The sequence below is a fragment of the Colletotrichum siamense genome (assembly GCF_013390195.1).
Source record: "Colletotrichum siamense strain Cg363 chromosome Unknown KSG_Cg363_contig02, whole genome shotgun sequence".
Taxonomy (NCBI): Eukaryota; Fungi; Ascomycota; class Sordariomycetes; order Glomerellales; family Glomerellaceae; genus Colletotrichum; species Colletotrichum siamense.
Genome location: NW_023501015.1, coordinates 4,673,769 through 4,699,611, shown reverse-complemented (window position 1 = coordinate 4,699,611; position 25,843 = coordinate 4,673,769). Strand labels below are relative to the sequence as shown.

Genomic DNA, 25,843 nt, shown 5'->3' with positions numbered 1-25,843 from the left:
GTGAGATGGAGACCAAAAGGAACGAACACGCTCACGCCAGTTCCCCCAGACGATCCACCAGCCACACTGTGCCTGAGCCACAAGCCACTGACCCGCCCTTATCGGGAAGCTACGCAAGCTGTCAAGCCACACCACACGACTAAGGTAGGTACAGATCCCTACAGGCACTGAAAACGCGCCCAGACCTTGGGGCGCGGGATGACGGATGACACTTTTGCCCAGCAGCTCCTTGGTTGGTTGGTTCAGATAGATGCTGTGCCGAGTTCCCCTTGCCGCCTACCGTGTCCAGACTCCAGTGCCAGTGCCTTGCCGTCGTCAGCGACGGGACCCCCAGCCCGGAAAAAAGGGATGAAAGGACGTTTATCGATGATAAGTCGTCAGCTCAATTTTCTCACGATCGCGTGCCTTCGCTCCTCCTCCTCAAAGCTCCCTTCGAGGCACCCTTTTCTTTCGTTTAAGCTTTTTTGCGTTTTCTCTTCTTTCCCAAACCAGCCAATTAGCCTTCGTATTTCTTTGCCATCTGCAGAAGCCAATTGTCCGTCTAATTGGCTTGGCCCTCATCAGAGCTCCCTGTCAATGTCCACCTCTTTTCCCAACTAAGCGTGACCCTCTCCGACCCGAGTCGACCGGCCGACGATAGCCTCAATCGAACCTACCATCCCACCGGGTCCCGGCGTTCTGCCAAGCTCTCTCTCTCTCACAGCCGCCGCTTCCGCCGCTGAGTCGGCCGCGAGACCTCGCCCATCATGCCGAAGCAACACATGATATTCGGCCGTCCCCTCCCCCGCTTCGGCACACGACGCATCTCATTCCTCCTCGTCTCAATCTCCATCTTCGCCGTCTTCTCCCTCCTCTTCACCCTGCCGAGCTCCATCCCCTCGGGCCCGAGCCTGAGCAAGTACACCGATCACAAGTTCTCCATCCCGGCCGCCATCAAGAACCCCTTCTCCGCCACCAGCCGCCTCAATCCCTTCCGCACACCATCCCACGCGCCCCCGCGCCAGCAGAACGACACCTATGGCGAGTCCTCCTGGTGGGCCGATTGGAAGTGGCTCTCCGTTCCCTTCTCCTCCTCCCTGACCCTCGACGAGGAGCGCTCTCTCCTTCCGCCCCTCAAGACCCGCCCGCCAATCTACTGCTACTATGATACCACCATCAAGAAGCCCGCCGATGCGAAGGATGCCGAGAGCGAGCTCCTCCTCACCTGGCGCCGTGCCTGGTGGGCCCGTGGCTTCAAGCCCATCATCCTCTCCGCTGCCGAGGCCATGAAGAACCCCCTCTACGACGAACTCCAGCGCAATAAGGAGATGGACGCCGATCTCAAGACCGACATGATGCGCTGGCTTGCGTGGGACAACATGCGCGGCGGCCTGCTCGCATACCACACCACCCTTCCCATGGGCTCCCACGAGGATCCCCTCATCGCCTACCTCCGCCGCGGCGAGTACCCCCAGCTCACCCGCTGGAACAACCTGGGCAACGGCCTCTTCGCCGGCGCTGAGAAGGACGTCACTGCCGCCATCAAGGCCACCATGGCCAGCTCCAAGCTCAAGGAGACCAAGGACTTCGTCGCTGCTGCGTCCGAGGACACCTTCAAGATCGACAACTTCCCCAAAGCCATCGCCTACTACGACGTCGACATCATTCAAGACAAATACCCCAAGGTCGCCGAGGCCATCGCCGGGGACCGCGCTGCCGGTCTCAGGGGCCTGAAACAGCTCATCAACGCCCACCTGCACACGACCTGGCAGAACGTCTTCTCCGACGGCATCGCCGTCCTCAAGCCCCTGCCGCAGCACATGACACACCTCATCGACAATGCCTGGCACCTCGCCGACGACCTCTCCATGTGCCCCGAGTCCCCGATGCCCGGCTCCTGCCCGCCCAACAACCCCAAGTGCAAGCCCTGCGTGCCCGCCCAGTCCATGCACATCGCCACGCCCCCGCGCTACCGCAACACGACAACCCTCTACACGATCGGCACCGTCCCGCACCCATACACCACCGTCCTCCTCGCGAACCTCAACGACAACATCGAGATCCCCTGGATCCGCCGCAAGTCGGACCGCGACGCCTGGCTGACCGCCATCACGACCGAGCTGATGGGCGTCGGTATCGGCTCCGAGCCCCGCATCCTGCGCTTCAAGGAAGCCGTCGCCGGCGAGTTCGCTACGGCCCACTCCCTCTGGCTCACCGCCGAGAAGGACCTGCCCAAGGATCTCGACTGGCACTTCGGCTTCGCCATCCCCCACAATGCCACCGACGGCACCTCCGAGACCCCCGTCCCCGGCCCCGAGCGCCGTCCGCAGCCCAAGCACGACCCGGCCGATGGCCCCGTCGCCTCCGAGGAGGAGCTCGAGAAGGAGCCGCCTTTGCTCAAGCGCGCGCGGGACATGGGCAAGACCAAGGACCCCAAGGACCTTGCCGTGCGCAGCGCCATCGAGGCGTGGAATCTGGCGGACACGGAGGCGTGGAAGTTTGCGAGGGCGTTCCTGGCGCGAAGAATCGTGGAGAGGAAGGAGTGGGAGGATAGCGAGAGCCAGTATGCCGGAGGTGTCGGCAGCGAGAAAGGACGGAGGCAGAGTTTGGGAGACCGCTGGCTTGATCGCGACTAAGATTGCCAAGGGGCCGTCGCGTCACCTGAGCGAATGAAAAGAGAGAAAATGAGACAGTGTTGATGATTACGCTGTCGTCGATTGTAGTAGTACGGTAGTACAGGCGTCAGGGGTGCCAGGATCGCGTGTGATGCTGTGTTTTTTTTCCCCAGTTGGTTTCTGGTCGGGCATATCACTGGAGTTTTAGAGTGTCATTTTCTCGTGTAGAATCGAGTCAAGAAATCCAGAAAAATCACGGAACAATGCCTCTGCGGCAATGTGTCGAATGGGGGCTGATGGCTTGTCTATTGTCCAAATCATCCTCTGTTTTATCCCCATTTTCTACGATTTTCTAACCCAGCCCATCTCGTCTTCGGTTCCTAAATTCAATTGACATCGTTTTGGATATGAGAAGCGAGATGTTGAATTCGCAAGGAAAGAGAAACAGGGGGGAAATGTTCAGTTCAGATCAAGTGTGCGCAAGACAAGTTGAGTTGTCTCCCCACGCTTTCTGCGGGCCACCTTTCCGCTACCGGCCCGCATCTACGCAGTCGTGTCACCACCCAACTCGCCGCCCAACTCTCGGGCACTTGCCCCGTTCCTGCTACCATTGGCCTTGGATCCGTTGACGCCGTTCTTGGGCGCCTGCGCCTGCTGCGGGGCGTTATTGCCACCGGCGGAGGATGACTCGGTGTAGGTCCTCAGAGCGGAGCGGGCTGCCTCGACGACGCGCTCAGCGGCCTTGAGCGCGTCTCTCAGCGCTTGGGCGGTCGGGTCGTCATTTCCAGAGCGACCAGAGTCGCGCTCGTCGAGGAGCTCGCGGATGTGGCCGTTGAGCCAGAGGCCTTCGAGCTGGGCGCGGGGCATGTCGCGTGCGCCGGCGATGCGGCCGCGGCAAGACGGGGTGCCGCAGAAGCAGTCGAAGGGCTGGGCCATGTGCCACTCCGTAGAGGGGTAGAAGAACTGTGGTCCGGTTAGTACGGATGTGATGACCAGGTATATGAGTGAGGTTCTGGTTTCGCGGAACGAGGGGGTTTTCTCGGTCTCGGGATAGAATGTGGCGGATGTCAATCAAACTCACAGTCAGTTCGTCGCCTGGCTGGAGTCCTTTCGGGCCAGCCAGAACGTTAAAGTTGCCTGTGTCGAAGATCTATAAATAGTACCTGTCAATCTCACATATTCCCAGGATGACCCTGCCTGTCCGTGCTCGCGGTTCTGGGGACCTGGCGGGAGGGCCCAGGAAGATGACTGACTAGAGACGGTTCGCAGGAGTGGTTGATGTACAGCAGGTCGCTGTTGAGATTGAGGTGCTTGTCCTTGCCGCACTGAACGGTCGCGTATGTTGGCTCATCTGCCAAGTCGCAAGGCGGAAAAGACATCTTTGCGTAGACCGCAAATGGCGGCAGAGCGACCTTGGAGAAGCTCTTGGTGAGAAACTCAGTCTCGCTCGCCTTGATAACATCCTGGATGTCTGGGTGGGACGGCTGGGTCCAATGGGGCGTGAGTGGTGCCATGGTTGTAAAAGATTTTGAAGTTGAAGTCGAGGCCGGTCGTCAGTCGTCTCGTCTAGATGTCGAACGAACAGGGTGCGGTCGCTCGGACTGTGGTTCCTGATTGTTGGGTCAGTCGCGTCGTCACATGTTGAGGGTGGGACATCACCAACGTGGGGGTCTGGTCCGAAGAATGCAAGACACTGGATGAAAATGCGTGAAAAAGAAATGCTAAGGATCAAAACAAAGCTTTTTGTGTCCCCAAGGCTAAGGTGTATATTACAAGTAGAAAGGCTGGTGTGTCGAGTGGTCAGACCGTCAGTTCGCACTAATTGGTCGGGGTGGTTGGTGGTTGTGGTTGTGAAGAGAGAAAAGAGAGTGTACCAGAACACGCGAAGCATCGGGGACAACTCCAGGTGTTCTTGTACGGGAGAGGAGGGGTAAGCCGTCTGACATCAACATGTGCCGAGCTTCCCAAGGTTGTCCAAGGTTTCACGAGCATCATGTTGAGGGCGGCAGCCAGTCAGGAGGCTCAATTGTTGCTGGATCGCTCAATCTTCTTCCGCCCTCACATGCATTTGTGCATTGGGTTGCGGGGTGCCCGCTGGTGTTCTGGCGTTGCGGGGCAAGGGATGGGGATGAGCATTGAATTGAGAATCGGGTGCAAGCAATCCAAGACTTGTGAAATCCGTCGGTCCAGCGTCTCCGGCGCTGCACAAGGTCGTACAGCGAGAACAGAAGTGACTGCGGCGCGGACTGGCTCTCGCGGGTAAAAGAGAGGCTCCTTGAAGCCGGCCAATGACAAGAGCCCCGGCGACGAATCCGGTCAAAAGCGGCCCCTCTCCAGCCCCTGACGGTGCAGGTCATGTACGCTGTACACAGCCTGACTAGACCACGGTTAGCCTAGCTGCAAGTCATGATACAGGGTCGGAACGGGGGCCACGGGGTGTGGTTGCTTGAGGGATGCTCGATGTCTGCAGCGCCCCGAATACCCCTCATTGCTTCTCAAAGATATCCCGTCTTGCCCCTCTTTGTGCGTTCTGCTGGTGCATCCAAATGCTCCCTAGTGCTCCCAGAAGAGAGTGGGGGTCCCTGCTGTACTGAGTGGCAGTAAACTGGGTGCGGAGTACATTGGCGTCCATTTCCCCCTTTCTCCTAGCTTGCTTTGGCCCGACGGCCGAGGATGATGGCCACTGATGACGAAGACCCTACTTGTTCGAGGTGGATTCTCCCGTCGCCGAAACTTCCATCCTATCCCATGCCAGCAGAAGAGGCAGTGGTGGCATGCACGCTAGAAACAGAAATCCCGTCGACGAAGGCTGGGCTATTTGACTTTGCCTATTGCCGGCCTTTGCATTTGCGTCGTTTAGCTAGGCATCGTCAAGATCTCCGGCACTTGGAAGCCTGTCCATAAGGTACCCAGGATGTGCAAGCCGTGTGTGTTTCGACGTTGCACTTCCCCATTCCTTTGAGGTAGTGTTCGACCCAAATGGCACGGTAAGGGTATGATTTTGGTCACACAGACGGCCATGTTTGCCGCTGGTGGCCCGTATCGCGGAACACTCCTCCATTCCGGTTCTCCCGATATCTAAAGGCTGCAGTCGACCCTGGCAGAGAATGGTGGTGAATACGTTGAGCCATTGTCCAGCTGCCAATTTATTGGCATGCCCCCTTGTACAACAACAAGAGTGTCCCATCCCACCAACACCAGCCAGACTGATGTGACGGTCACGCGTCCACCGCTCGGGCCGCCCTCACATCCCGTCCTCGCGTGCTTCATTGCTGCGCCCGACTCCATCATCGATCGACGACAACCGTAGGACTGCCAGACCTCATCGACCGATTGAGATGATTTCGTTCGTCATGGACTGGTTTTTCAACGTATCTCCGGCATCAATGGCGTGACGGTGGTGTCTGCTGCAAGCGGAAAGGATTTGTTCTCGGCGGAGGCAACATGTGAAGTCGGTAAGTGCGAGCAAAAAGACGGGGGGTTTGCGACGCGCGTGGGCGGCCTTTCGCCGGGTACATTGACCGGAACGGAGCTGCGGACTGTGACTCTCGGGCCAAGTTACCGCATGCAAGACCCGCCGAATCGGCTCGGTTCTAGCCAGGGAGACAACAATCGGTCTTGTGGCAGCATGGCTCTCCCTCAATAAGTCGTAGACGAGTCTCGAATGACGGGCATCCCGGTTTCACTCAGTTTCTCCCATATCAGAGAGCGTAAAGCGGATGGGTCGATGTCGTCCCGTTCAGGCAGTTGTCGTCCATTTCACGGGCCGCTCAATCCCAACTAGGATCCCTGTCGCCGTTTTCATGTCCCTGTCGTTTCAGGACGTAAAGCTTGATGACAGGCTCCAGTTGAGGGGCGGGAATGGCGAGCAGCTTCCAGCGAAGCTCAGCTCCAGCGGATAAACACCTGTCAAAACCGCAAATTCCTGTCCAATCTGTCCAATTTCCGGCACATCTCCCGCGGCGCAGGACTGCCCTGCCGAAGCCCAACGTTCAGTGGCCCCGCCCTAGACGATCTGCCGCTCACCGAACCCAACCTTGACGGCCTGCCTGGTCTAAGACGTTCCCACGCTGCGCCCTAGCGTTCGTTTTGAGCTGATGCCAGCGGGGCAGTCGTCTGTTGTGATACAAGAACCCCGAATGAAGCGCGTGCGCAGGCCGCAAGGGCGGCAGAGTCGAGCTCGACACGCCATCTGGACTGACCGTCTTGTGTTCCGCCGTCTTTCATTATTTGGTCCCGTGTTTGGTCATCGTCAGCTGGACGGACCAAGCAGGTTTTGTATCCCTGTCCGTACCCATGATCCTCCGTGATATGTCCCTGATATATAAAAAGAAAGTGTGACAGGTGAGAGCCTGTGCGTAGCTCGACTCCTAGTAGACTTCAGGTCGGGGCCTGTCATACCGGCAAGACTATGAGGGGTTCCTGGGAGGCGCCCGCCAGCAGCCCACCGCCGCCCGCCGATTGTCTTTTGCTCGTCGCCTTCGAAGCTCATCCTGGTGATCAAAGTATCAAGAGGTTTCATTGCTGCGAGCCACGTGCTCCTTCGGCAGAGACTCCCATAGGAGAACCAAGAAAACATCCTTCCCGTCCCTACCGTCGGGTAACTTGGAAGCTTGGGAGGGCCTCCGAAAGGGCTGTGAGCTCCGCATCCAATCCCTCCCGCCGCTCGAGCGTCTTGGGCTGGCGAAGGTGGGGTGGGGTGGCATGGCAAGGTAAGGCAGGGCTCTAAGAAGCTCTTTAAAAAGATGCAGATTGTCATCCTCCCTGCCTTGATGGCGGTCTTTATCATCCCGTTCGTCTTTGTTTTCTCGATCACTCGGCTGTTGCAGTATTTGAACCAATGCTCGTCCGCACCGGGTCTCTATCTCGCTTTCGTATGGCGCCTCTTCAACCTTACCACCCAAAAACATATTTAGACTGGTGCTGGCTGGACAACCAGACGCAGCAAATCATGGGTATCAGCGGCCTTCTCCAAGACATCTCCCGCAATATGCAGACGGCATCAGCATTTGCTCCATTGCAGGAGGGTGACAAGCCACGCCCCAAGCCCCAACCTGATCCTCCGGTGCCTGTCCCCGACAATCCAGACGACGGGCAGCGGGTCTAGGATCCAACTAAGGACCAACGATTCTGGGTGGTAGTGTCGATTCAGCTCTGTGCCGTCCTCCTGGATGCCGATTGGGATAGTACAGAGTTGGGTCATCTCCCACAGCTCCGTCTCCTTGCGGTGTACGACAAGGATCGACTATACAGCGCTTCATCTCTGGTTTCGGTGTTTCGAACTCGTACGATACGACATTCCAGCACACAGAGCATTCTCAAATCCAAATAGCACAGCCATATGGCATTTTGACGGAATTGCGGCAAGCTCATATGGGGACGTCACCCTCCTCTGGGATGCTCATGCTTGTCAGCTCAGTTGGGCCAGTTTGCTAGACATCCCTGCGAGGATCTGCCGACTACTGCGCAGGGTAGCATGCACGGCATCCACCTATTTCCTATTCAGCAACAAGAACCAATGTGGTCACTGCCCGTTGGCGTTTTTCTGGGTGTTCGAATTTTTACTCACAAGGGTCTGGTATCTGGGCTCGTAGCCGAGGATGAATGCGCGGTTTCCACGTCTTTCTTTGGATAAATCGACTGGACGTGTACCAAAGATATTCAACGGAAGTGATTTCCCACCCTATCGGACTGTACGCGTGGAGTGGGGAGAGGAGGTTGATGTAATGGCAGAAACTGAAGCAGGCTTGGGGTGTCGATTTTGCCATGCGGAAGGACGGCAAAGCTGGAGGCTACCTTATACCTAGCTACCTAGGTAGGTAAGGTAGCGAATGGATGGGGCAGCTATGGCAAGATGCGTTGGCAGAAGCGGAAGGGTTATTCCTAATGGCAGCTCATGTTTTCTCGCTTATCGATCCATCTACCTAAGGTACATAATGGCAAGGGCACCGCAAATTTCCCGCGCCTTCCCTTAGCCAACGCAACGTCGTCGTCTTGGCCACCACCTTCCTTGTCTTCCGTGTTTGTCGATCTGAATTAGTGGGTAACACCTTATATTGACTTCGTGGTTCCTCCTTCCCATTGACTCCAGGTCTGGGACCCAAAGCTTCCCATGCCTTCTTTCCCTGTACCTGAAGAGGCAGTTGCTTCAACAGCTTCTCCAGTTGACTGGATCTCTTAATGTCTGGTTCAGACTGCTGATCACTACGGGTAATCATATTGCTTATGGACAGTGTGTGTTGTGGCTTCCCAACAATTAAATCAGTCTTGGGCAGTCTAGAAAGAATATTCATCAATGGCACAAAGAAGTGCTGCAAAGTTCGTTGCACCCTCCTCACAAGCTACAGTGCTGCAGAGGTCTACGCCTTTGAAAGACCTTCGTGCAATTGGTGCCAGTTGATGTCGTCGTATCGGATCAAAGAATGTCTCATTTCATCTGTTGTCTCTGTGTCAGAAGGCTGGGTGCCACTTGGTGAAAGCATTTACAGCATCCAGCCCGGTGTCATCTCAGGTGCAATTAATGGAAAGAAGTCACAGCAAGTCCATAATTTCCCTATTGAGCTGGCCCAGTTGACTCCCTTCACCCTCCTTCTAGACCGGCGCACCAAGTAGGCACAATTCACTCCTTCCTTCACTTATCCAAACAGTAGCAAGAAAGACCACCAAATATGCGGTTGTGCTTGCCCTGTCGGCCAGGTTCTCGTTCCTCTTGCCCTCAACGATATCTGTTGAAAATTCTTCACTCTCAGCCTGGCATCACACCTTCCCACCTCGTTCTTCCTTTCTCACCCGCACCTTCGCTTCTGGAGAGGACTTGCTGCCCTCTCACCTGTCTGATTGATCTTCAAGTCCCCAAATCTCCTCGCGTACTTCTTCTCCTCTCCTCACCCTCACCCACCCCCACTCTTCTCCCAACATCACCCACCTCGACCCTCACCGTCGGCCTCACTTTGCTTCACCTCAATTTTGGAACGCGGCAGCTTGCCGAAGAGACCATTGCTCGGTCGACCTTGGTAAGTCTATTCGATTCCTGTTGTCGCTGGCATCTTCTTTGCCTCTGTCAATTTCCATTTCAAGCTGCCTTCGTCGTCATCCCTCGTTACATTTCAGTATTTACCTGGACGGCGCTCTTCCTTGTTTCTTATCTTGCTCATCCGTCTTGCCGCATCATTCTCATAAGCTTACCTGGCAGACCAACCAATTTCGCTCACTGTAACGACCGTCGTTGTCATCATCGTCCTTGTTGCCGTAGCTCGGCTTCACCCATCTTCGTTCTCTGTCGTCCGGAGATACCGATGGCTTCCCGAAAGTACACCGCCGACCAGCTCTTGGCCCTAAAGGGATCCAAGCGGGAGCTGTCCATGGAGAAAGCGTTGTTCGAGACAACCAAAGACAGCCAGGTCCTCTGTGCGTACCTATCGCTGTCATTTGTTGCTGTTATGCAAACTGACCGAAGTTTGCAGCCCACATCATGAACCACAGAGTGCGCTACAGAAGAGGCCTGCCTTCCTTGTCCAGAGCAGCCACTGTCGAGGCCCGCAAGTCGTCTTCCACGGAATCGGAGACTGTACCCATTGTCAAGACACAAGCTCCTCCTCAACTCCCCGAGCCAGCCTTTGTCGCCACTATCGCCGCTGCTGATGCCAACCAGCTCGATGGTCAGGGCAGCCGCCAACTCGACGGACAAGATGCCGAGCCCGAGATCCTGGCCCCCGAGCCAGTATTACAGCGACCGACCCTGCCTGACCAGAAGCGGAAAGGTTTCGAGCAGTTCTACGAGGCCGTACGATCTCCTACGCATGTCCGCGTGACTGCGGGCGGAAGAATTGTACCCAACACTCTTGATCCCTCCCACTCATCGCCCACTGGCAAGGGCAGCAAGGAGAGACTTACAGAGAACAATGGTCAGTTGCCTTTCGGTCAGGCTCAAGCTCCCAACATGCCATTCCTTCCTGGTCACCCGATGATGGCTCCCATGCAGCCTGGTATGCCGGCGATGCCGATGCCTATGCACCCCGGCTACCTCATGACACCTCCCTTTGGCGGCCAATGGTTCTTCCCTCCTCACCCCATGATGCCTATGGGCATGCCGTTCCCTGGCCCAATCATGGGTCCTCTTGGCCCTGTTTATCAGCAGCAGCATCCCCCTACGCCCATGACGGCCGGCATTCCCCAGACCGCTCCCACCCCGACCCCCACCTCTGGTGACGCCGCTTCTGACCAGTACCTCTCGAGCATTCGACCTAGTATCATCACAAAGAACCAGCTCGCAGGCCTCCGCACCAGTCTCAAGAAAGCTGAGGCACAGCTGGCATACAATCGTCACCAAATCGATGAGCGACACATGGAGGAGTACGCACGCCAGCTTCGGGGGGATATTCAGCACTTTGAGCTCAAGCTCAAGGGGGAGCTGGCTCGCGAGGCCGGCAACAACTTGGGTCGTGAATACTCGGCGGACAAGACTGAGGACAGCGCCGACGCCAAGACCAAGAGCGACGGCGATGACAAGCCGAAGCCTCGCAAGAGGGAGAAGGTCAAGCTAACTGTCGACACCTCTTTCAAGCCTTCTCTGCTGCCCTCTGCGGCTCTGGCTCCCGTCTTCCAGCCGCAGGCTGAGAGTATCCGTGAGCCTAGTGTATCGATCCAGCGAAAGACAGTTCAAGACAAGCCCAAGGATGCCTTCAACGGTGGTAGGTACCACGGCCCCATTCCCGCCAATTTGGAGGAGAGCCGCTATCTTTCCATGCCCCCTACGCCAGCCGACGACGCGTTCTCCAATTTCGCCCGTGATAACGCGGGCCTGGGACTGCCCTATCTTGTTGGGGAGGTGCCTTTCGGACTGGACCCTAGCCCTGATCTTCGCGACTACATCTACCATCGCTCTCTTACGCAAGACGAGGAGATGGCCAAACACCTCTTTTGGACCGATGCCCCCGTGCACCTGCGCAAGAAGTTCCCCAAGTTCGATGGCAAGGACTTCTACCCAGTCTCTCCCGAGAAGCAGCCCCGGCCCGAAGGCAATGTCGTCGAGAAGCTGCCCACGGGAAGACCCGAGAAGGACTACGGTTTCTCGCTGCCTGCCGCTACTGACCTGGATCCGTTCGCGCCTCTGGAGCCATACCGCAATGTGTTGAAGACCAGAACCGTGTCGGCCCGCGAGCGCGACCAGAAGCGAGCTACGAAGTCGGATAATGTGACTTCTCCCATGAAGCCTCGCAGTGGCAACAAGCTTCGCCCGGTAGCTTACTTCAACAGCCAAGGTGTCGAGTCGAAGGATAGTTCCGGCTCGTCTGACCAGATTGGCGAGACGGAGTCAGAACGGGCGTACTTCAACTCTTGGTGAGTCAGCTGTCATTGTCTCTCATCACCACTTCATTTGGCCTTTCCTGTGCCTTCTGTCGTCTCTCTGTCTTCTATCACCTCCGTCTATCTTCGTCGAGATTATCGCTGACAAATTACAGCGTTCGCGCCTGGTCTGAGCGAGTGACTGCCACTGCGGCCGCTCTTCCCGGCGCCGTCACGTCAGAGAATGCCCAGGGTTACCTTCCGCAATACTCCATCGGCCACGCTGCCGCTTCACTTTCTCCTGCCATCGTCAAGGCCGCAGGACAGCCTGTCCGCTTGTCTCCTGCTAAGGCAAATGACAATGACAATCTTCATGCGGCGCTTAGCCGCCTGGCTATCTCAGCCGATGGTCGGCCCGAGAACCAGCCTCCTCATCGTTCCATTGTAAGTTGTTTGTGGATAGACCACATCGAGAAAGACACTGACCGTCGCGCACAGCAAATCAAGTAGACGCATCACATCGAACGTTGCGAGAAATTGCTATCCAATGTATGATTATGAAGTGCGTTCAGAAGCCCAGATCAAGGCATGATTTCAAGTATTCAGGGGTGTAATGACGAATAATGGTATGAATACGATCAAACCGAATGGCAGAAGGACAAAAACAGATGCAATAGAGAATTGATATACTACACGGTCAAAAATGCCTTGTTCGTAGAGTGTCAGAGGCCAAAAGCCAACTTTGCTTGGTATGTGGTATTCAGGAATGGTGAATGAAGTCGTCCGTCAATTGTGATTACGATGTTGCTCGAGCGCAAGCCGGTTGATGGGACAGTGCGAATGTAGGGAACTTGCCCGAGATGCGACGAAATGCACTGTATACATTTGCGATAAGCGAGGGGCGGGGTGTGCTACGATAAGGATTTTTTTTTTGCGCCTGGGAAAAAAATTTGGGTGGGAATCGCTCTTGGAAGCATCGGTCCCATCGTCTTCCACAGTTGGTCCCGACGGATTGGAACACGACAAGCACAATGTCGACTCCAACTCTTGCCGAGAAGCTGGACAAGATCCGGTCCCCCGGCCTCCAGAGCCAGAAGAGGGTATGGTTTGCTCGGGTCATTCTTTTCTTGAGGGTATGTCACTGACCGACGTCAAGACCGCAGTAGTCCTCGAGGCGGTCGACACGACATTGAAGGAGCAGAAAACTGAGCCTACACCGACCGGCTACTTCGCCGCCCTTTTGGCCCTTCTCACACAAGCCGTCGAGAGCGGCAACGTTGCCTCCGAAACAACGACGTCCGTTGTCTACCTGCTCGATACCGTTACCCCGTTTGCGCCCCAACCAATCCTCCGAGCGAAGTTCACCCAGATCCTCACTTCCCTCGCCCCCGTCCTCCTCCTCGAAGATGCCGAAGCCCTACTTCTCAGGTCCTCTATCGGCTGCCTGGAGTCTCTGCTGCTCGCGCAGGATTCCGCCGCCTGGGAGCTGGGCATCACCCAAATTGGCCCCCGAAGAGCCGTTGCTGGTCTGCTGAACCTTGCCCTCGACCATCGCCCGAAGATCCGAAAGAGGGCGCAAGAGGCCCTACGCAAGGTTCTGACGAACCCGCCTCCGAGTCCTTCGCTAGATCACCCGGCCGCCGACATGTGCGCGCACACCGCTCTTGCGAACCTAGAAGATTTGGCCACCAAGGCTGCGCAGGCCAGGAAGCAGAAGAATGGAGCCGAGTCAGCGCACGATCCCGCTCTGATCCACGCCCTCCAGCTCATCAAGACCGTCGCGTCCTCCAGCGGTGGTTGGCCCAGCAAGAAGATTGAGTCTCTGTGCGAGCTGCTCCTGGGTATTTCCAGATCAGGCAACGAGTACATGACTATGGCCTCTTTTGAGATCTTTGAGATGATTTTCGAGGGCATGGCCGATGAGGTTGCTTCGGCCAAGCTCCCCCGACTTATGGAGATCATTTCCGAATTGCGCCCTGCTGCAAACGACACCCAGCTTATTCCGCCATGGCTCGCAATTCTTTCAAGGGGCTACGACGTTTCTGCGCAGCTTGAGCCCGAGGATGTGTTTCAGAACTTGCCCGAGATCTTCTCCATGGTCGCCCAGTACCTGGAGTCTTCCGCCCACAACATCCGTGTCTCTGCGTCTGAGTGCCTAGTCTCGTTTCTTGCAAACTGCGTTCCTAAGCAAGTCATCCTCGAACCATCCATCTACGACGAGAAGACTCTGGACAAGATTGCCAAGATTGCAGAGACCCTTCTTAGCGTAAAGTATCAGCAGGCTTGGATGGAGAGCTTCAATGTATTCGGAGCCATGTTTGATTCCCTGAGGTGGCGCGCTCACCCCATGATGCTCAACATCACCAAGGCCGTTGGCGATCTTCGTGGTAGCGATTCTTTCCAGGGCAAAAAGGAGGCCGATGAGGTCATTGGAAAGGCCATCCGCGCCATGGGCCCTGAGGCGGTGCTCTCTATCCTTCCCTTGAACCTGGCCAAGCCCGTGAAGGGCCAGCAGGGTCGTGCGTGGATGTTCCCCATCCTCCGCGACTACGTCAGTAACACCAACCTTGCTCACTTCCGCCGCGAGATGGTTCCTCTGAGTGAGCTCATGTTCCAAAGGGTCCTGGACCATGGTAAGGCGGAGAAGACGATGGAGGTCAAGATCTTCGAGACCCTCGTGCAACAAATCTGGGCGACTCTGCCGGGATACTGCGACCTTCCCCTCGACCTGACTGAGGCATTTGACCAGGCTTTTGCTGAGCTTCTGGCCAACATTTTGTACAAGCAGGTTGAGTTGCGCCTGGAGGTTTGCCGTGCGCTCAAGATCCTTATTGAGTCGAACCAGGCCATCGCCTCTATTGAGGACGCTGAGGAAGACCTCGTCCTTCAGAGCCGTGTCTCCAGGGCCACAGCGAAGAAGAACCTGGAGCACTTGGGCGGGTTTGCGGCCAATATGCTGGCTGTCCTCTTCAACGTCTACACGCAGACCCTGCCCCAGTCAAGGGGACCTATCCTACTTACTATCAACGCTTTCCTGAGCGTCACTCCCGAGAAGGAGCTTGTTGAGACCTTCGATCGCGTCAGCAAAATGCTCGCAGCGGAACTGCAGCAGACTGCCGAGCAAGAGAAGCCCAAGCAGCAGCAGAAGTCCTCGGAACAAATGCCGTCAACGAGCAACACGCTTATGGACCTGATCATCACCATCTCGGTCTACCTGCCCCGTGAAAGCTTCTCTGCTCTTTTCGAGATCGCCGCCGTCATCATTTTCAAGGAGAACGAGCCGCAATTGCAGAAGAAGGCCTACAAGCTGGTTCCTCGTCTGGCCGAGTCCGAGACTGGCAAGCTCGCTCTCCAAGAGCGCACCGACGAGCTGCAACAAATGTTCCTCAACAGTGCTGAGAAGGTCTCCGCTCCAGCTCGCCGTGAGCGTCTGGGCGCCCTCTCATCTCTCCTCGCCTTCATCCCCGACACCTCTCTTCACTTCATCCCCGCAATCCTTAGCGAGGTCGTCATCTGCTGCAAGGAGAACAACGAGCGCGCCAGAGAAGCAGCCTATGACCTTCTCGTCCAGATGGGCCAGCGCATGGAGGCCGCCAACAACGCCACCATTGACAACTCCAAGGTCCCGCACATGCCCGCCGACGCACCCGCCGGCAAGGCCAACATCGAGGAGTTCCTCACCATGGTCAGCGCCGGTCTCGTTGGCAGCACGCCGCACATGATCTCCGCCTCCATCACGGCCCTTAGCCGCGTCCTCTACGAGTTCCGTCGCTCCTTCAGCACAAACACCCTCGCCGACCTCGTGCAAACAATGGACCTGTTCCTGACCTCCAACAACCGCGAGATCGTCAAGAGCGTCCTGGGCTTCGTCAAGATCTGCGTCGTCAGCCTGCCCTCGGAGCTCGTCATCCCCCGCCTGTCGAGCCTGATCCCCAATCTCATCATCTGGGGCCACGAGCACAAGGGCCACTTCAAGAGCAAGGTCCGCCACATCCTCGAGCGCATGGTCCGCAAGTTCGGCTACGACCTCGTCAACCAGAACTGCCCCGAGTCCGACCGCAAGCTCATCAACAACATCCGCAAGACCAAGGAGCGCAGCAAGAAGAAGAAGGAGGCCGCCCGCCAGGCCGGCGAGGAGAGCGACGACGACGGCGACGCCCGCCACGGCCGCAAGTTCGACAACGAGCTCGACCAGGCCCTCTACAGCAGCGACTCGGACGGCTCTGATGACGATGATTCCGACGACGGCGAGGGAGCCGCCGCTTTCAAGGCCAAGCGCGGCAACCGCAAGGGCGGAAACACGTACATCGTCGAGGACGAGGACGAGCCGCTCGACCTGCTCGACCGCAACGCGCTCGCCAACATCTCCTCGACCAAGCCTGTCAAGATGCGCAAGCCGGCACGGTCCAAGGCGAAGATGGACCTTGACGGCAAGCTCATCCTCGGCAAGGACAGCGACGACGAGATGGAGGTCGACGGCGGCGCCGGCGAAGGCTCCGGCGTCAACGCCTACGTCGCGGCGCTCAAGGGCAAGGATGTCGCGCGCAAGGGCCGCGGCGGCAAGCTCAAGTTCAGCAACAAGCGCGGCCAGGACGACGAGGACATGGAAGACATGGACGAGGGCGACGCTGCTGCGGTCAAGGCGCAGGTCGACAGGAACAGAGGCGGCGCCGGCGGCAGGCCTTTCCGTGGCGGTCGTGGTGGCCGTGGCGGTGGTGCGCGTGGCGGACGTGGTGGCAGGGGCGGTATCGCTGCCGGGCGCAAGGGGCTTGGTGAGGAGAGGAGACGGGGCCCGATGTCTGGTGGTGGTGTGAACAAGGGCCGCGGCAGAGGTGGTGGCCGAAGGTAGTGGATACGTCTGGTATATGTGTGTGTGTTTTTTCTTTGGGATGTACAGTCTGATTATACCCGTCTAAATGAGGTAAAAAGCGATCCCTCTTTTTCGAAAAGGGTCTTTCACGTGGCGTCTTAACGGCAGGTAGAGAAAAAGAAGAACGAAATTGGTATTTACATACGAACGACTCGTGATCCCATCTATTTTATGCATGACGTGCAGGTTTGTGTTTTATCGTAGCACGATTTGATTAGAATAAAAGAGAGAGACAGAGATTGAGAGAAAGACGTCTCTGTTGCGAATTGCGGCCGGCTTAAAACCCAGACCAGGGGCTTCATCTTTTCACATCGTTATATAACATGCATTGAAGCCCATTCTCTTTGCATAAAACACGCGGGGGGACACATAATACAACAACCCCACGAAGCTCCCGAGAAACCAATGGCACATCGTGATGATAAACGTACAACCCAAAACTCCGAACCCAGTGGGTGGCTGCTGCTGCCGATGCTGCTGCTTCACCTGAACTTGCTGAAAATGACGGCGACAATAAGGAGAACGAGAATCGTGATGATGGAGATGGTAATCACCCGATTGGTAGCCATCCTACAGCGTACCTGCGTTAGCATTTCGAAATCATTCCAGTCCAGTAGATGGGGTAAAGGACGATATTTACCTACGGGCCATCCCCCGCAGTGTCTTGACACTACGGTCCACGTATCCCTCGCTCTCAAGGAGGCGGTCATGGGTGTGCTGGATGGTTTCACGCTGGCGGTGCAGGTCAGCGAGGGTGCTGGCACCGATGGACTCCGTCTCGTTGGCCAGAGCCTGGGAGGCCTTGAGGCGCTGAGTGGAGCGGTCGAGACGGTCGGTGCCGTTGAGCAGCTGCTGGCGCTGCTCGAGCTGAACGTCTTGGCCGGAGCCTGATGGGTTGTCGGTATAGCGAGCGCCGAAGAGGGCGGCGCGGTCGTCGGCAAGGGAGCGGAGCTTGCGCTTCTGGGAGTCGATGTCGGATTCGTGGTTGCGGAAGCGGGCGTTGATCTTGGAGCGGAGGGTCGTTGGGATGTTTGCCTTTTCGAGGCGCATCTGGGCGAGCTGTGATATGTCACTGTTAGCACCCTCTGGACCAACTTGCTTAGGGTTATGGGGCTCGTAATTACAAGTTCATCTGCCTCTTCGAGGGCGCGCTCTGCGGAGCTGAGAGCTGCTTTGCGCGGCTCACCCGAGAGCTCGGGGATCTGGTCGAGCTTCTGGACCAGGTCGGCCTGGACGAGCTTGAGCTCGGCTTCGTAGTCGCTGAAGCGCTCAGAGCCGGGCTCGGTCTCGAGAGGGTTGGACATCTTGGGCGAGTGCTGCGTCGAAGTCGGCGGTTTCGAGGATGATTAGAGGGCTCGGCCAAGCAAGCGGGAGAGATGGTGTTCGCCCTCGACGGCGATTAGGAGACGGCGGGTACCCGGGATGGAGAGCGGAGCGCCTCCTTAATGGACTTCTGCGTGTAGTCTAACGGCGAATGCGAACGTCGTTTCGTCGGGAGCCGAATTGCAGAAACAGATAGGGTTGTCGGGAACGTTGATGTTGTAGGAGCGCTGGAACGGCCGGATGCGATCAAAGGGTGGGATGGGGGGCGAGCGATTGCGTTGTTGGAAGGTCGTCGGTCGCAAGTAGCATGCGTAAGTCTGGACCGGCCTTGGCGACATCATGCTCCCGAGTGGCTGGTGCTCCAATGGGTCTAACGAGGCGCTCAGGTCCACAGTGGCTAGTGCGGCCGGTGCCTGGAGAGCGCCAGAAACACGTGACCGTTCTGGACCGTGCACCGGCTGCTGGCCCCGTCCGCTGCAGGCTTTTAATGGCAGTTTGGCGGCGCAAACGAAGTTTTTCCCTTTCTCTTCTTTTTCCTTCAAGTTGATTATACCCCCGGTTCGAGGAAAACCGGCTCTGCGTCGACTGGCATTTCGGTGCCTGACGGACGTCGAGTTGAACTTAAGCCGGGCAGAAGGATGGTGGGTGTCTCCTTTCGGGGGGATGCTTCGTCACGTCGCTTTTAAGAATTGGGAACTCGATCTCACGTTTTCCGATCCCGTTGAGTGCTCGACATTTTTCATCGTAGACCACTGTTTGATGTCTCCAAACGATCTGTGTCTCGTAGACAAGCGACATGAACGCTGCTACGGTAGAGAAATTGCCGCGTACGGCTCACTCTTGGCCTGAAGTTCCCGCGGTGACCTATGTTTGTATGGGTACTTCCGCTGGTGCAGATCCCAACGTCAACATGGAAACTTCCCCGTTGAGACGATGAACCTATTGCCAAGAATCACAAGATGAAGCTGATATCTCGGCATACGGATTTCCTGAAAGTCATTCTCAAGTACCTATGCCGGGTGTGAGAATATCTATCTGCCTGATGTCCGACGCAATGCCACGTCTTAAGACAGGGACTCAATATTGCGTGTCCGTCTCGTGAGTTACAGTGTAGGCAGACCGACTGCTTCTTGAAATTTTCATGTGAAAGTTATCCACTATCGTCCATGTGGGTCAACCAGGCACCGAGAGGACTGGAGGCATCTCGAGAAATCTCTGATGGTAGAGGCGTTGGAAGTGACGGGATTTTCAGAGACGCTTTCTGCGCGCTTACCAGGCGCATCAATCATCTGTCATGCGCCACGACACAGAACCTCATTCGCAACATAATACACCTGCCTAACTGCAGTCGAATGGTTGGAACCTGCCTTCGCCCACAAAGACCACTTTGGATCGACTCTCTCCCTCACTTTCCGTGGTTTGCAAAGACAAGTTCTGCCATCAGCAACATGTCGAACCGAAAAAGCGGCAATATCAAGGCGGTCACCCGCCTCTTTTCAAAAATTTGCGCCGTCGTCGCCCACCGCAGGCAGAAACCCCCACAGAAAAATCCACTCTGGCCCGTGCGTCTTGGCCGTCCGCCAGAGATCTATAAAAAGGCAACCTCTCGCCGCGAATCTTAGACTTTTCTTCTTCTTTTTTCCTTATGTCGACAATACTTCAGAGAATCATTTCTATAGTATTCGACCTATTCTTGGTTCCCTACAGGAGCCACAGATCCCACCCTGGTTGATGAATGATATCCTCGACACCCTAGAGTGAAGAACTCTGGTTGCTTTCGCACTCTCCGTTCTGGAGGGCGGCTCTTGCCCTTGAGGCTTGGGCTGTATAGAAGGCGGTGATGATCTCGTCCCTGACTGTGGTCTTGCCCTTGGGCGCACGGTCAGGGTGGGTGTCGATGGACGTCTGACAGGCGTGTCTTTTTCCTCTTTTTCATTGCTGTCTAGGGCTTGCCCTGGTTGCGAAGAAGAAGCTCGAGGTCCAGTCGGTGTCGCGTGTCTTTTTGATTCATTCTTGGGGGAGTATGACGCGTCTGAATTTGCTGTCACCCTTTCCCCCACGGACCGCTCGCTCTTGCTGATTCTGCAAGTCACCTGTCGAACTTTTTCTTTTGAGGAACAGATGCCAAAGGTCAGGGGTCTCGCGATGCAATAGCTTGGAAAATGCGAGGCTGCAGACGCCGGCGATAGTCACCGCCCCTGAGGCGATTATTGGGCTGCGACATGCAAGACGTCTCACCCTTTACGTGTTCAGCTGTCGCGCGGACTCGTCAGATATCAAATAAAGCTGATGCACTATCAAACGTTGTTCCCCATATCAGCCTCAATCAGTCTTCGTTAGACAAGTGTGTGGTCAAGAAAATCGGCCAGCCACCTTGTGGCGTCGGGATCGTGAACAGTCGAAAAGAAGGTCGCAACAAGGAGGGGCTGGGGAGCGCTGGGGACTTGTAAAGATCAGGCGCGCAGGTTGCAGGGATTGTCAATGCAAGCGTCATTGCGCCTGGGAGCTCCGGCAGCAGAGTTTCGTTTCATCGCATCGTGATCCGCGGCCGAACCGAACGCTCCCTTTCCCGACACACATCTGCATACCGTCTCTCCTCCTCTCCATACCCTTCGCCCTCGTCGCTGTCAAAACTTATTTTAAAAACATCGGAGGACGCACCCGTTGCAGCTTGTTGGTAGCCACGTGTCGATCGCTCTACTGTCCAGTCCTTTGAGGGATACCCATATCGGATCCATACCGGAAACCCACGAAACGGAGCAGGAATGGCGCCAGGTCAGCCGCTGTAAGTTGTTCGTTCTGTTGTTCCCTGTCTATCTGCATGTCTTCCTGCCAGTGGATTTTCATCCTTTCCCCGTACAAACGCTTTCCCACATGCTCGTCCACCAAGTATCTGCATGTTACCACCGCTGCCGCACTCCCCTCCCCCCCGAACCCGTCCGTCACCTGCGCAAGTTGCAGCACTAGGTGCATTGGTCCACAGCCCGGTGTGTGCGGTGTGTGCAACCATGCCCACCACATTCGCCTCCTCAGACTCCTCAGACTCCCAGAGACTCTCGAGACTTTGTTCTTCTCCAAAAACCCAAGTTTGGGATGAGCGGTGGCGCGGGGTTGGCATGTGCGAAACCCGTCCATCCCATTGTTCTTCTTCCCCAAATCGACGCCCGTGGCTTGCACCTTGGACCCCGCCATTCCAAGACATTTCGGGCTGAGAGCTGCGCAAGCTGCGAAGCTTACCGGCCTCCTCGATTCCTGTCTCTTTCTTCTGCCCGCTCTTGCCTTTTATACACCTTATGCTACTGTAACATCGCAAAATCTCTTCTCAACCTGCACCCACGAGACGTGGCTTGGCCAAACTTCAGGCTCTGCATTGTTCGTACCGTTTGCAGGTGTCTCAGTGATGTCTACCGCTTCAATAATGCCCCGTCGACCTCCGTCGTTGGAATCCGTGGGTTCTGTGGGCTCCCCCATTGACCCGAAGCTTAGGAAAAAGGTCGCCGTCGTCGGCAGTGGATGTGCCGGCATTGCTGCCCTCTGGGCGTTGAATCGAAGCTATCATGATGTCTACATGTATGAGGCCGCGTCAAGGCTCGGCGGACACACGAATACCGTAACTTGGAAGAATGGAAAGTATGAGACGAGGGTCGACACGGGATTCATCGTCCTCAACGCGGCGACGTACCGTGAGTTCACCATGCTGGCTAGATGAGGGCTTCTACTCACACGGTGAACAGCAAACTTCATCAACTTTCTGAAGAGGGTCAAGGTGGATACAGTCCCGACGGAGATGACGTTCGGTGTAACGCGAGATCACGGCTTATTCGAATGGGCCGGCACGAGCTTGGACGCCCTCTTTTCCCAGCGCAAGAACATCTTTTCGCTGCGCATGTGGAGGATGATCTTCGACATTATCCGCTTCAATCAGTTTGCCCTGGACTTGTTGATGGCCGATGATGAGAATGATGCCGCCGCAATGAATGGGTACAGCAAGGGAGCAAGGCGGGAGGAGACGATTGGCGAATACCTCGACAGGGAAGGCTACTCGGACGCCTTCAGGGACGACTACCTTATTCCCATGACCGCTGCGGTGTGGAGCACAAGCCCGGACAAGTGCACACTCGATTTCCCAGCTGTCACCCTCGTTCGTTTCATGTAAGTATTTCCCGCTGATGGACAATTGTTGATGCTGACATCAGAGCAGGTGGAATCACCATCTCCTGTCAACCATTTCGACCAGACCGCAGTGGCTCACCCTGAAGAAGTGTGGAAAGTCATACATCGACGCCGTGATGCACGGATTCCCGTCAAACCACCTCTTCCTTAACACGCAAGTCACCCAGGTCACGAGTGAGGAGGACGGCAGAGTACGAGTCCACACCCACAACGGAAAGTCCGATGTATACGACCATGTCATCTTGGCAACTCATGGAGACCAGGCCCTCAGGATAATTGGGTCATCCGCAACGCCAGAGGAGAAGGAGATTCTGTCTGCGTTCAAGACGTCAGAGAACTCAGTCGTGCTGCACTCCGACCTCTCGCACATGCCAGCCTCAGAGAAGGCCTGGTCGAGCTGGAACTACCTCACTCTCTCATCACCCTCAACTGGGAAGCAGAATATCGACCAGGTCTCCTTGACGTACAACATGAACATTCTGCAGCATATCCCCCGCGATACCTTCGGCGATGTCCTCGTCACGATGAACCCCCTGCACCAGCCGAACCCGGACACGATCCAGGGCTCTTTCACTTACCGCCACCCCCTCTACACCCCGGAGGCCGTTCGCGCACAGAAGCTACTGCCACGCATTCAGAACAAGCGTGGAATCAGTTACGCCGGAGCATGGACGAAGTACGGCTTTCACGAAGACGGCTTCAGCAGCGGTCTGCACATTGCACAGGATCACCTCTACGCGAAGCTGCCGTTCCAGTTTGTCGATTCCACGTACAGCCGAGGGAGGAAGCCCTCACTGGGACTTGCTGATTTGTTTGTGAGACTCATCATTCTCATAATTCAGGTGTTTGTTGTGAGAGTGTTGGAGAGAGCCATTGGCGCAGCGATGAGGGTTGTTACTCCGCGTGCAAACCGCCTGAAAAGGGCCGTCAAGAACGGGAAGGCTGCATGAGGCAGCTTACAGGCTGGCAATCCACCGTAAATAGATACCTACCTATTAAATTCCCATCACCCAAAGCAAGGTCGATACCACGCAGATATGCAGGTGTCGTGTCGATGCATGCAAGTCAGTAGTCGTCCAGTGAGTGAAGCACATGCCCCAGGGACCTACAGCGGGATGTCCACCCAGCCCCTCAGCGCAAGGACCCCTAAAAACCGCTGAAGTCAAAGCCCGGTGGTGCGGAACAAACCCCACCCGTCCCGGTAACTTCGGCGTCTGCCGGCGCAGAAGCTCAACCCACCTCACCTCGAATTCCCGAATGGCATGATACCCAAACCCTCCATCCTCAAACCGCGAAAACCCCCGCGATCATGAACGCCTTACCGCGCCTTCCATGGCGTCAATCGGCACAGAGATGGAGCTGCTTCTTTTGCCAACACGCCCGCCCCTCCCCTCGAAACCTCGCCTCTCCCGCCGCCCGCCGCGCCGCATCGACCACACCTTCGCCGAAGCAGCAAACCGGTCCTAGCTTCGGCGGCGCCCCGTCCATGGAGCAGGTACATGCGCATTACAGACGGAAGAACGCTACGACAGCGTAGGAACACATACCTTTTCAATTGGGCCTCGAAACGGTTGCTAAGAGAGTACGCAGGTACTACACCCTCAGCATCATCCTTGGTACGGTCGCATTGTCATACGGCTCCGTCCCTCTCTACAAGATGGTGCGCATTCCCTTCTCTTTCTGCAGATATGCAATCAGAAAATCTGACACGTCTGTTCTAGATCTGCCAAACAACAGGCTGGGGTGGCCAACCCATCCGTGCCCACGGCCCCGATGTCGACTACAGCGAAGACGGCCTCGCCTCGCGCCTGGTCCCTGTAACCTCGGCCAACCGCATCCGCGTCACATTCAGCTCCTCCGTCTCCGACGTGCTTCCTTGGAAGTTCACGCCGCAGCAGAGAGAGGTGCGCGTGCTCCCCGGCGAGACGGCGCTGGCGTTTTACACGGCGACGAACACCTCCGACACGGACATCATCGGCGTGGCGACTTACAGCGTGACTCCTGGGCAGGTGGCGCCGTACTTTAGCAAGATCCAATGCTTTTGTTTTGAAGAGCAGCGGTTGAATGCGGGCGAGACGGTCGACATGCCCGTGTTTTTCTACCTTGACCCGGATATCGTAAACGACGTCAACATGCGCGGTATCGAGACTGTGACGTTGAATTATACCTTCTTCAGTACGTTTTGTTGGTTCGTATAGTGTTGGATTGTCGCTCACGAGTTGAACAGAGGCCAAGTACGACGACAATGGCAGGTTCAAGGCACCTGTGCCGATTGAACAGAAGTAACCCATGATCTGAACGAATCCGCACTGCGGGATATCGCCACTCCAACACCATCCACCGAAACACTACTGTACAAAAAGATTGGGCTCCTACGCCCGTGTCATACTAAGAAGCTATAGCATTTCAAAAGGAGGCGCATTTTGACAGGCGTTTATAGGCCACAAGCATCTGAGGACATGAAGTAAGCGACATGTAGGTGGACATCTGTAGGATATCATTCCGGCAATGGTCAGAAAATACCGCAGGCCTGTGAACATTGTAGAGGCAACCGAGAAGCATGGACGCTTGAGTGCCCATACACAATCATATCCAGGTATTTTGTGAAAAGCTCACTCTAGAGAAGGAAAAAGTGCATGACTTCATTGTCTGGACTCGTCCCATGGTAAATACACTGGCGACATGCGAGCTGAGATTCGTTATCTTATCGCCGATGCGGCGGACCTTCGAAAGTTTCGCCAGGTACAGAAGCTTGGACCACCGTTCGGGAACCATCACGTGGACCACCTAGGGCAGTTTTTGGTCACGTGTCAGCCTGCAGCCGAATTTCGTGTGGGCGTGCAAAATCGACCATGGCCTGTCGAAACTTTTTTTCACTTTCCTTTTGGACATTCCGCTCTCCGACAACCATCACGAACTCATTCCCGCCCAACGACGTTCCTACTAACGCCCAGCCAAAATGACCAAGGTTAACAAGAGTACGTTCCGCTGCTACTGTTGCGACCAATTGACAAAAATGCTGACTTTCTCGCAAAGTGGTTCACTCCAGCCGCCGCAAGTCGCGCGCTGCCCACTTCGGTGCCCCCTCCAGCACCCGTCGCTTCATCATGAGCGCTCCCCTCTCCAAGGAGCTCCGTGAGAAGTACAACGTACGTCAACCCGCCGCGATGGACTTCCAACCGACAGATACTGACTCCCACAAAGGTCCGCAGCATCCCCATCCGCAAGGACGACGAGGTCACCATTGTCCGCGGCACCAACAAGGGCCGTGAGGGCAAGATCACCTCCGTCTACCGCCTCAAGTACGTCGTCCACGTCGAGCGCGTCGTCCGCGACAAGGCCTCCGGCCAGTCCGTCCCTCTGGGCATCCACCCCTCCAACGTCGTCATCACCAAGCTCAAGCTCGACAAGGACCGTGAGTCCATCCTTGAGCGCATCAAGGTCGGCCGCGAGCTCCGCGTCAAGTCCACCGCCTCCGCCTAAATTTTCTCCAATGTCAAATGATGACGACCATCCCATCCTGAGCAGGGTTTGAAAAAGTTCTGTCTCTGGCTGGGATTCACCCAACGATCAGCGGCAATTCAAGGGACAACACAAA

At 56.2% G+C, this 25,843-nt stretch overlaps 8 protein-coding genes across 8 annotated transcripts; 6 read left to right on the top strand and 2 right to left on the bottom strand.

Moving 5' to 3' along the window:
• Positions 1 to 746: 746 nt before the first annotated feature.
• CGCS363_v003198 (uncharacterized protein) lies at positions 747 to 2,615 on the top strand (the record flags this gene model as incomplete). Its single annotated transcript, XM_036635047.1, has 1 exon — positions 747 to 2,615. One exon carries the CDS (start codon positions 747 to 749, stop codon positions 2,613 to 2,615), a length of 1,869 nt encoding a protein of 622 aa, XP_036500837.1.
• A 522-nt stretch (positions 2,616 to 3,137) lies between these two features.
• Positions 3,138 to 4,108, bottom strand: ash1 (Histone-lysine N-methyltransferase ash1; the record flags this gene model as incomplete). The annotated part of the gene is made up of 3 exons (XM_036635046.1): positions 3,138 to 3,557; positions 3,676 to 3,744; positions 3,848 to 4,108. The coding sequence occupies 3 exons, from the start codon at positions 4,106 to 4,108 to the stop codon at positions 3,138 to 3,140; spliced, it is 750 nt and encodes a 249-aa protein (XP_036500844.1).
• Positions 4,109 to 9,889: 5,781 nt separating this feature from the next.
• Positions 9,890 to 12,389, top strand: CGCS363_v003196 (uncharacterized protein; the record flags this gene model as incomplete). The annotated part of the gene is made up of 4 exons (XM_036635045.1): positions 9,890 to 10,001; positions 10,058 to 11,933; positions 12,056 to 12,323; positions 12,378 to 12,389. The coding sequence occupies 4 exons, from the start codon at positions 9,890 to 9,892 to the stop codon at positions 12,387 to 12,389; spliced, it is 2,268 nt and encodes a 755-aa protein (XP_036500845.1).
• Positions 12,390 to 12,910: 521 nt separating this feature from the next.
• Positions 12,911 to 16,728, top strand: RRP12 (Ribosomal RNA-processing protein 12; the record flags this gene model as incomplete). Its single annotated transcript, XM_036635044.1, has 2 exons — positions 12,911 to 12,979; positions 13,036 to 16,728. 2 exons carry the CDS (start codon positions 12,911 to 12,913, stop codon positions 16,726 to 16,728), a joined length of 3,762 nt encoding a protein of 1,253 aa, XP_036500842.1.
• A 503-nt stretch (positions 16,729 to 17,231) lies between these two features.
• On the bottom strand, positions 17,232 to 18,053 carry vti1 (Vesicle transport v-SNARE protein vti1; the record flags this gene model as incomplete). The annotated part of the gene is made up of 3 exons (XM_036635043.1): positions 17,232 to 17,319; positions 17,390 to 17,808; positions 17,874 to 18,053. 3 exons carry the CDS (start codon positions 18,051 to 18,053, stop codon positions 17,232 to 17,234), a joined length of 687 nt encoding a protein of 228 aa, XP_036500843.1.
• A 3,437-nt stretch (positions 18,054 to 21,490) lies between these two features.
• CGCS363_v003193 (uncharacterized protein) lies at positions 21,491 to 23,195 on the top strand (the record flags this gene model as incomplete). The annotated part of the gene is made up of 3 exons (XM_036635042.1): positions 21,491 to 21,755; positions 21,807 to 22,224; positions 22,274 to 23,195. 3 exons carry the CDS (start codon positions 21,491 to 21,493, stop codon positions 23,193 to 23,195), a joined length of 1,605 nt encoding a protein of 534 aa, XP_036500840.1.
• A 359-nt stretch (positions 23,196 to 23,554) lies between these two features.
• On the top strand, positions 23,555 to 24,531 carry CGCS363_v003192 (Cytochrome c oxidase assembly protein COX11; the record flags this gene model as incomplete). Its single annotated transcript, XM_036635041.1, has 4 exons — positions 23,555 to 23,778; positions 23,836 to 23,905; positions 23,967 to 24,420; positions 24,473 to 24,531. The coding sequence occupies 4 exons, from the start codon at positions 23,555 to 23,557 to the stop codon at positions 24,529 to 24,531; spliced, it is 807 nt and encodes a 268-aa protein (XP_036500841.1).
• Positions 24,532 to 25,204: 673 nt separating this feature from the next.
• CGCS363_v003191 (60S ribosomal protein) lies at positions 25,205 to 25,728 on the top strand (the record flags this gene model as incomplete). The annotated part of the gene is made up of 3 exons (XM_036635040.1): positions 25,205 to 25,223; positions 25,282 to 25,394; positions 25,450 to 25,728. 3 exons carry the CDS (start codon positions 25,205 to 25,207, stop codon positions 25,726 to 25,728), a joined length of 411 nt encoding a protein of 136 aa, XP_036500838.1.
• Between the last annotated feature and the right edge of the window lie 115 nt (positions 25,729 to 25,843).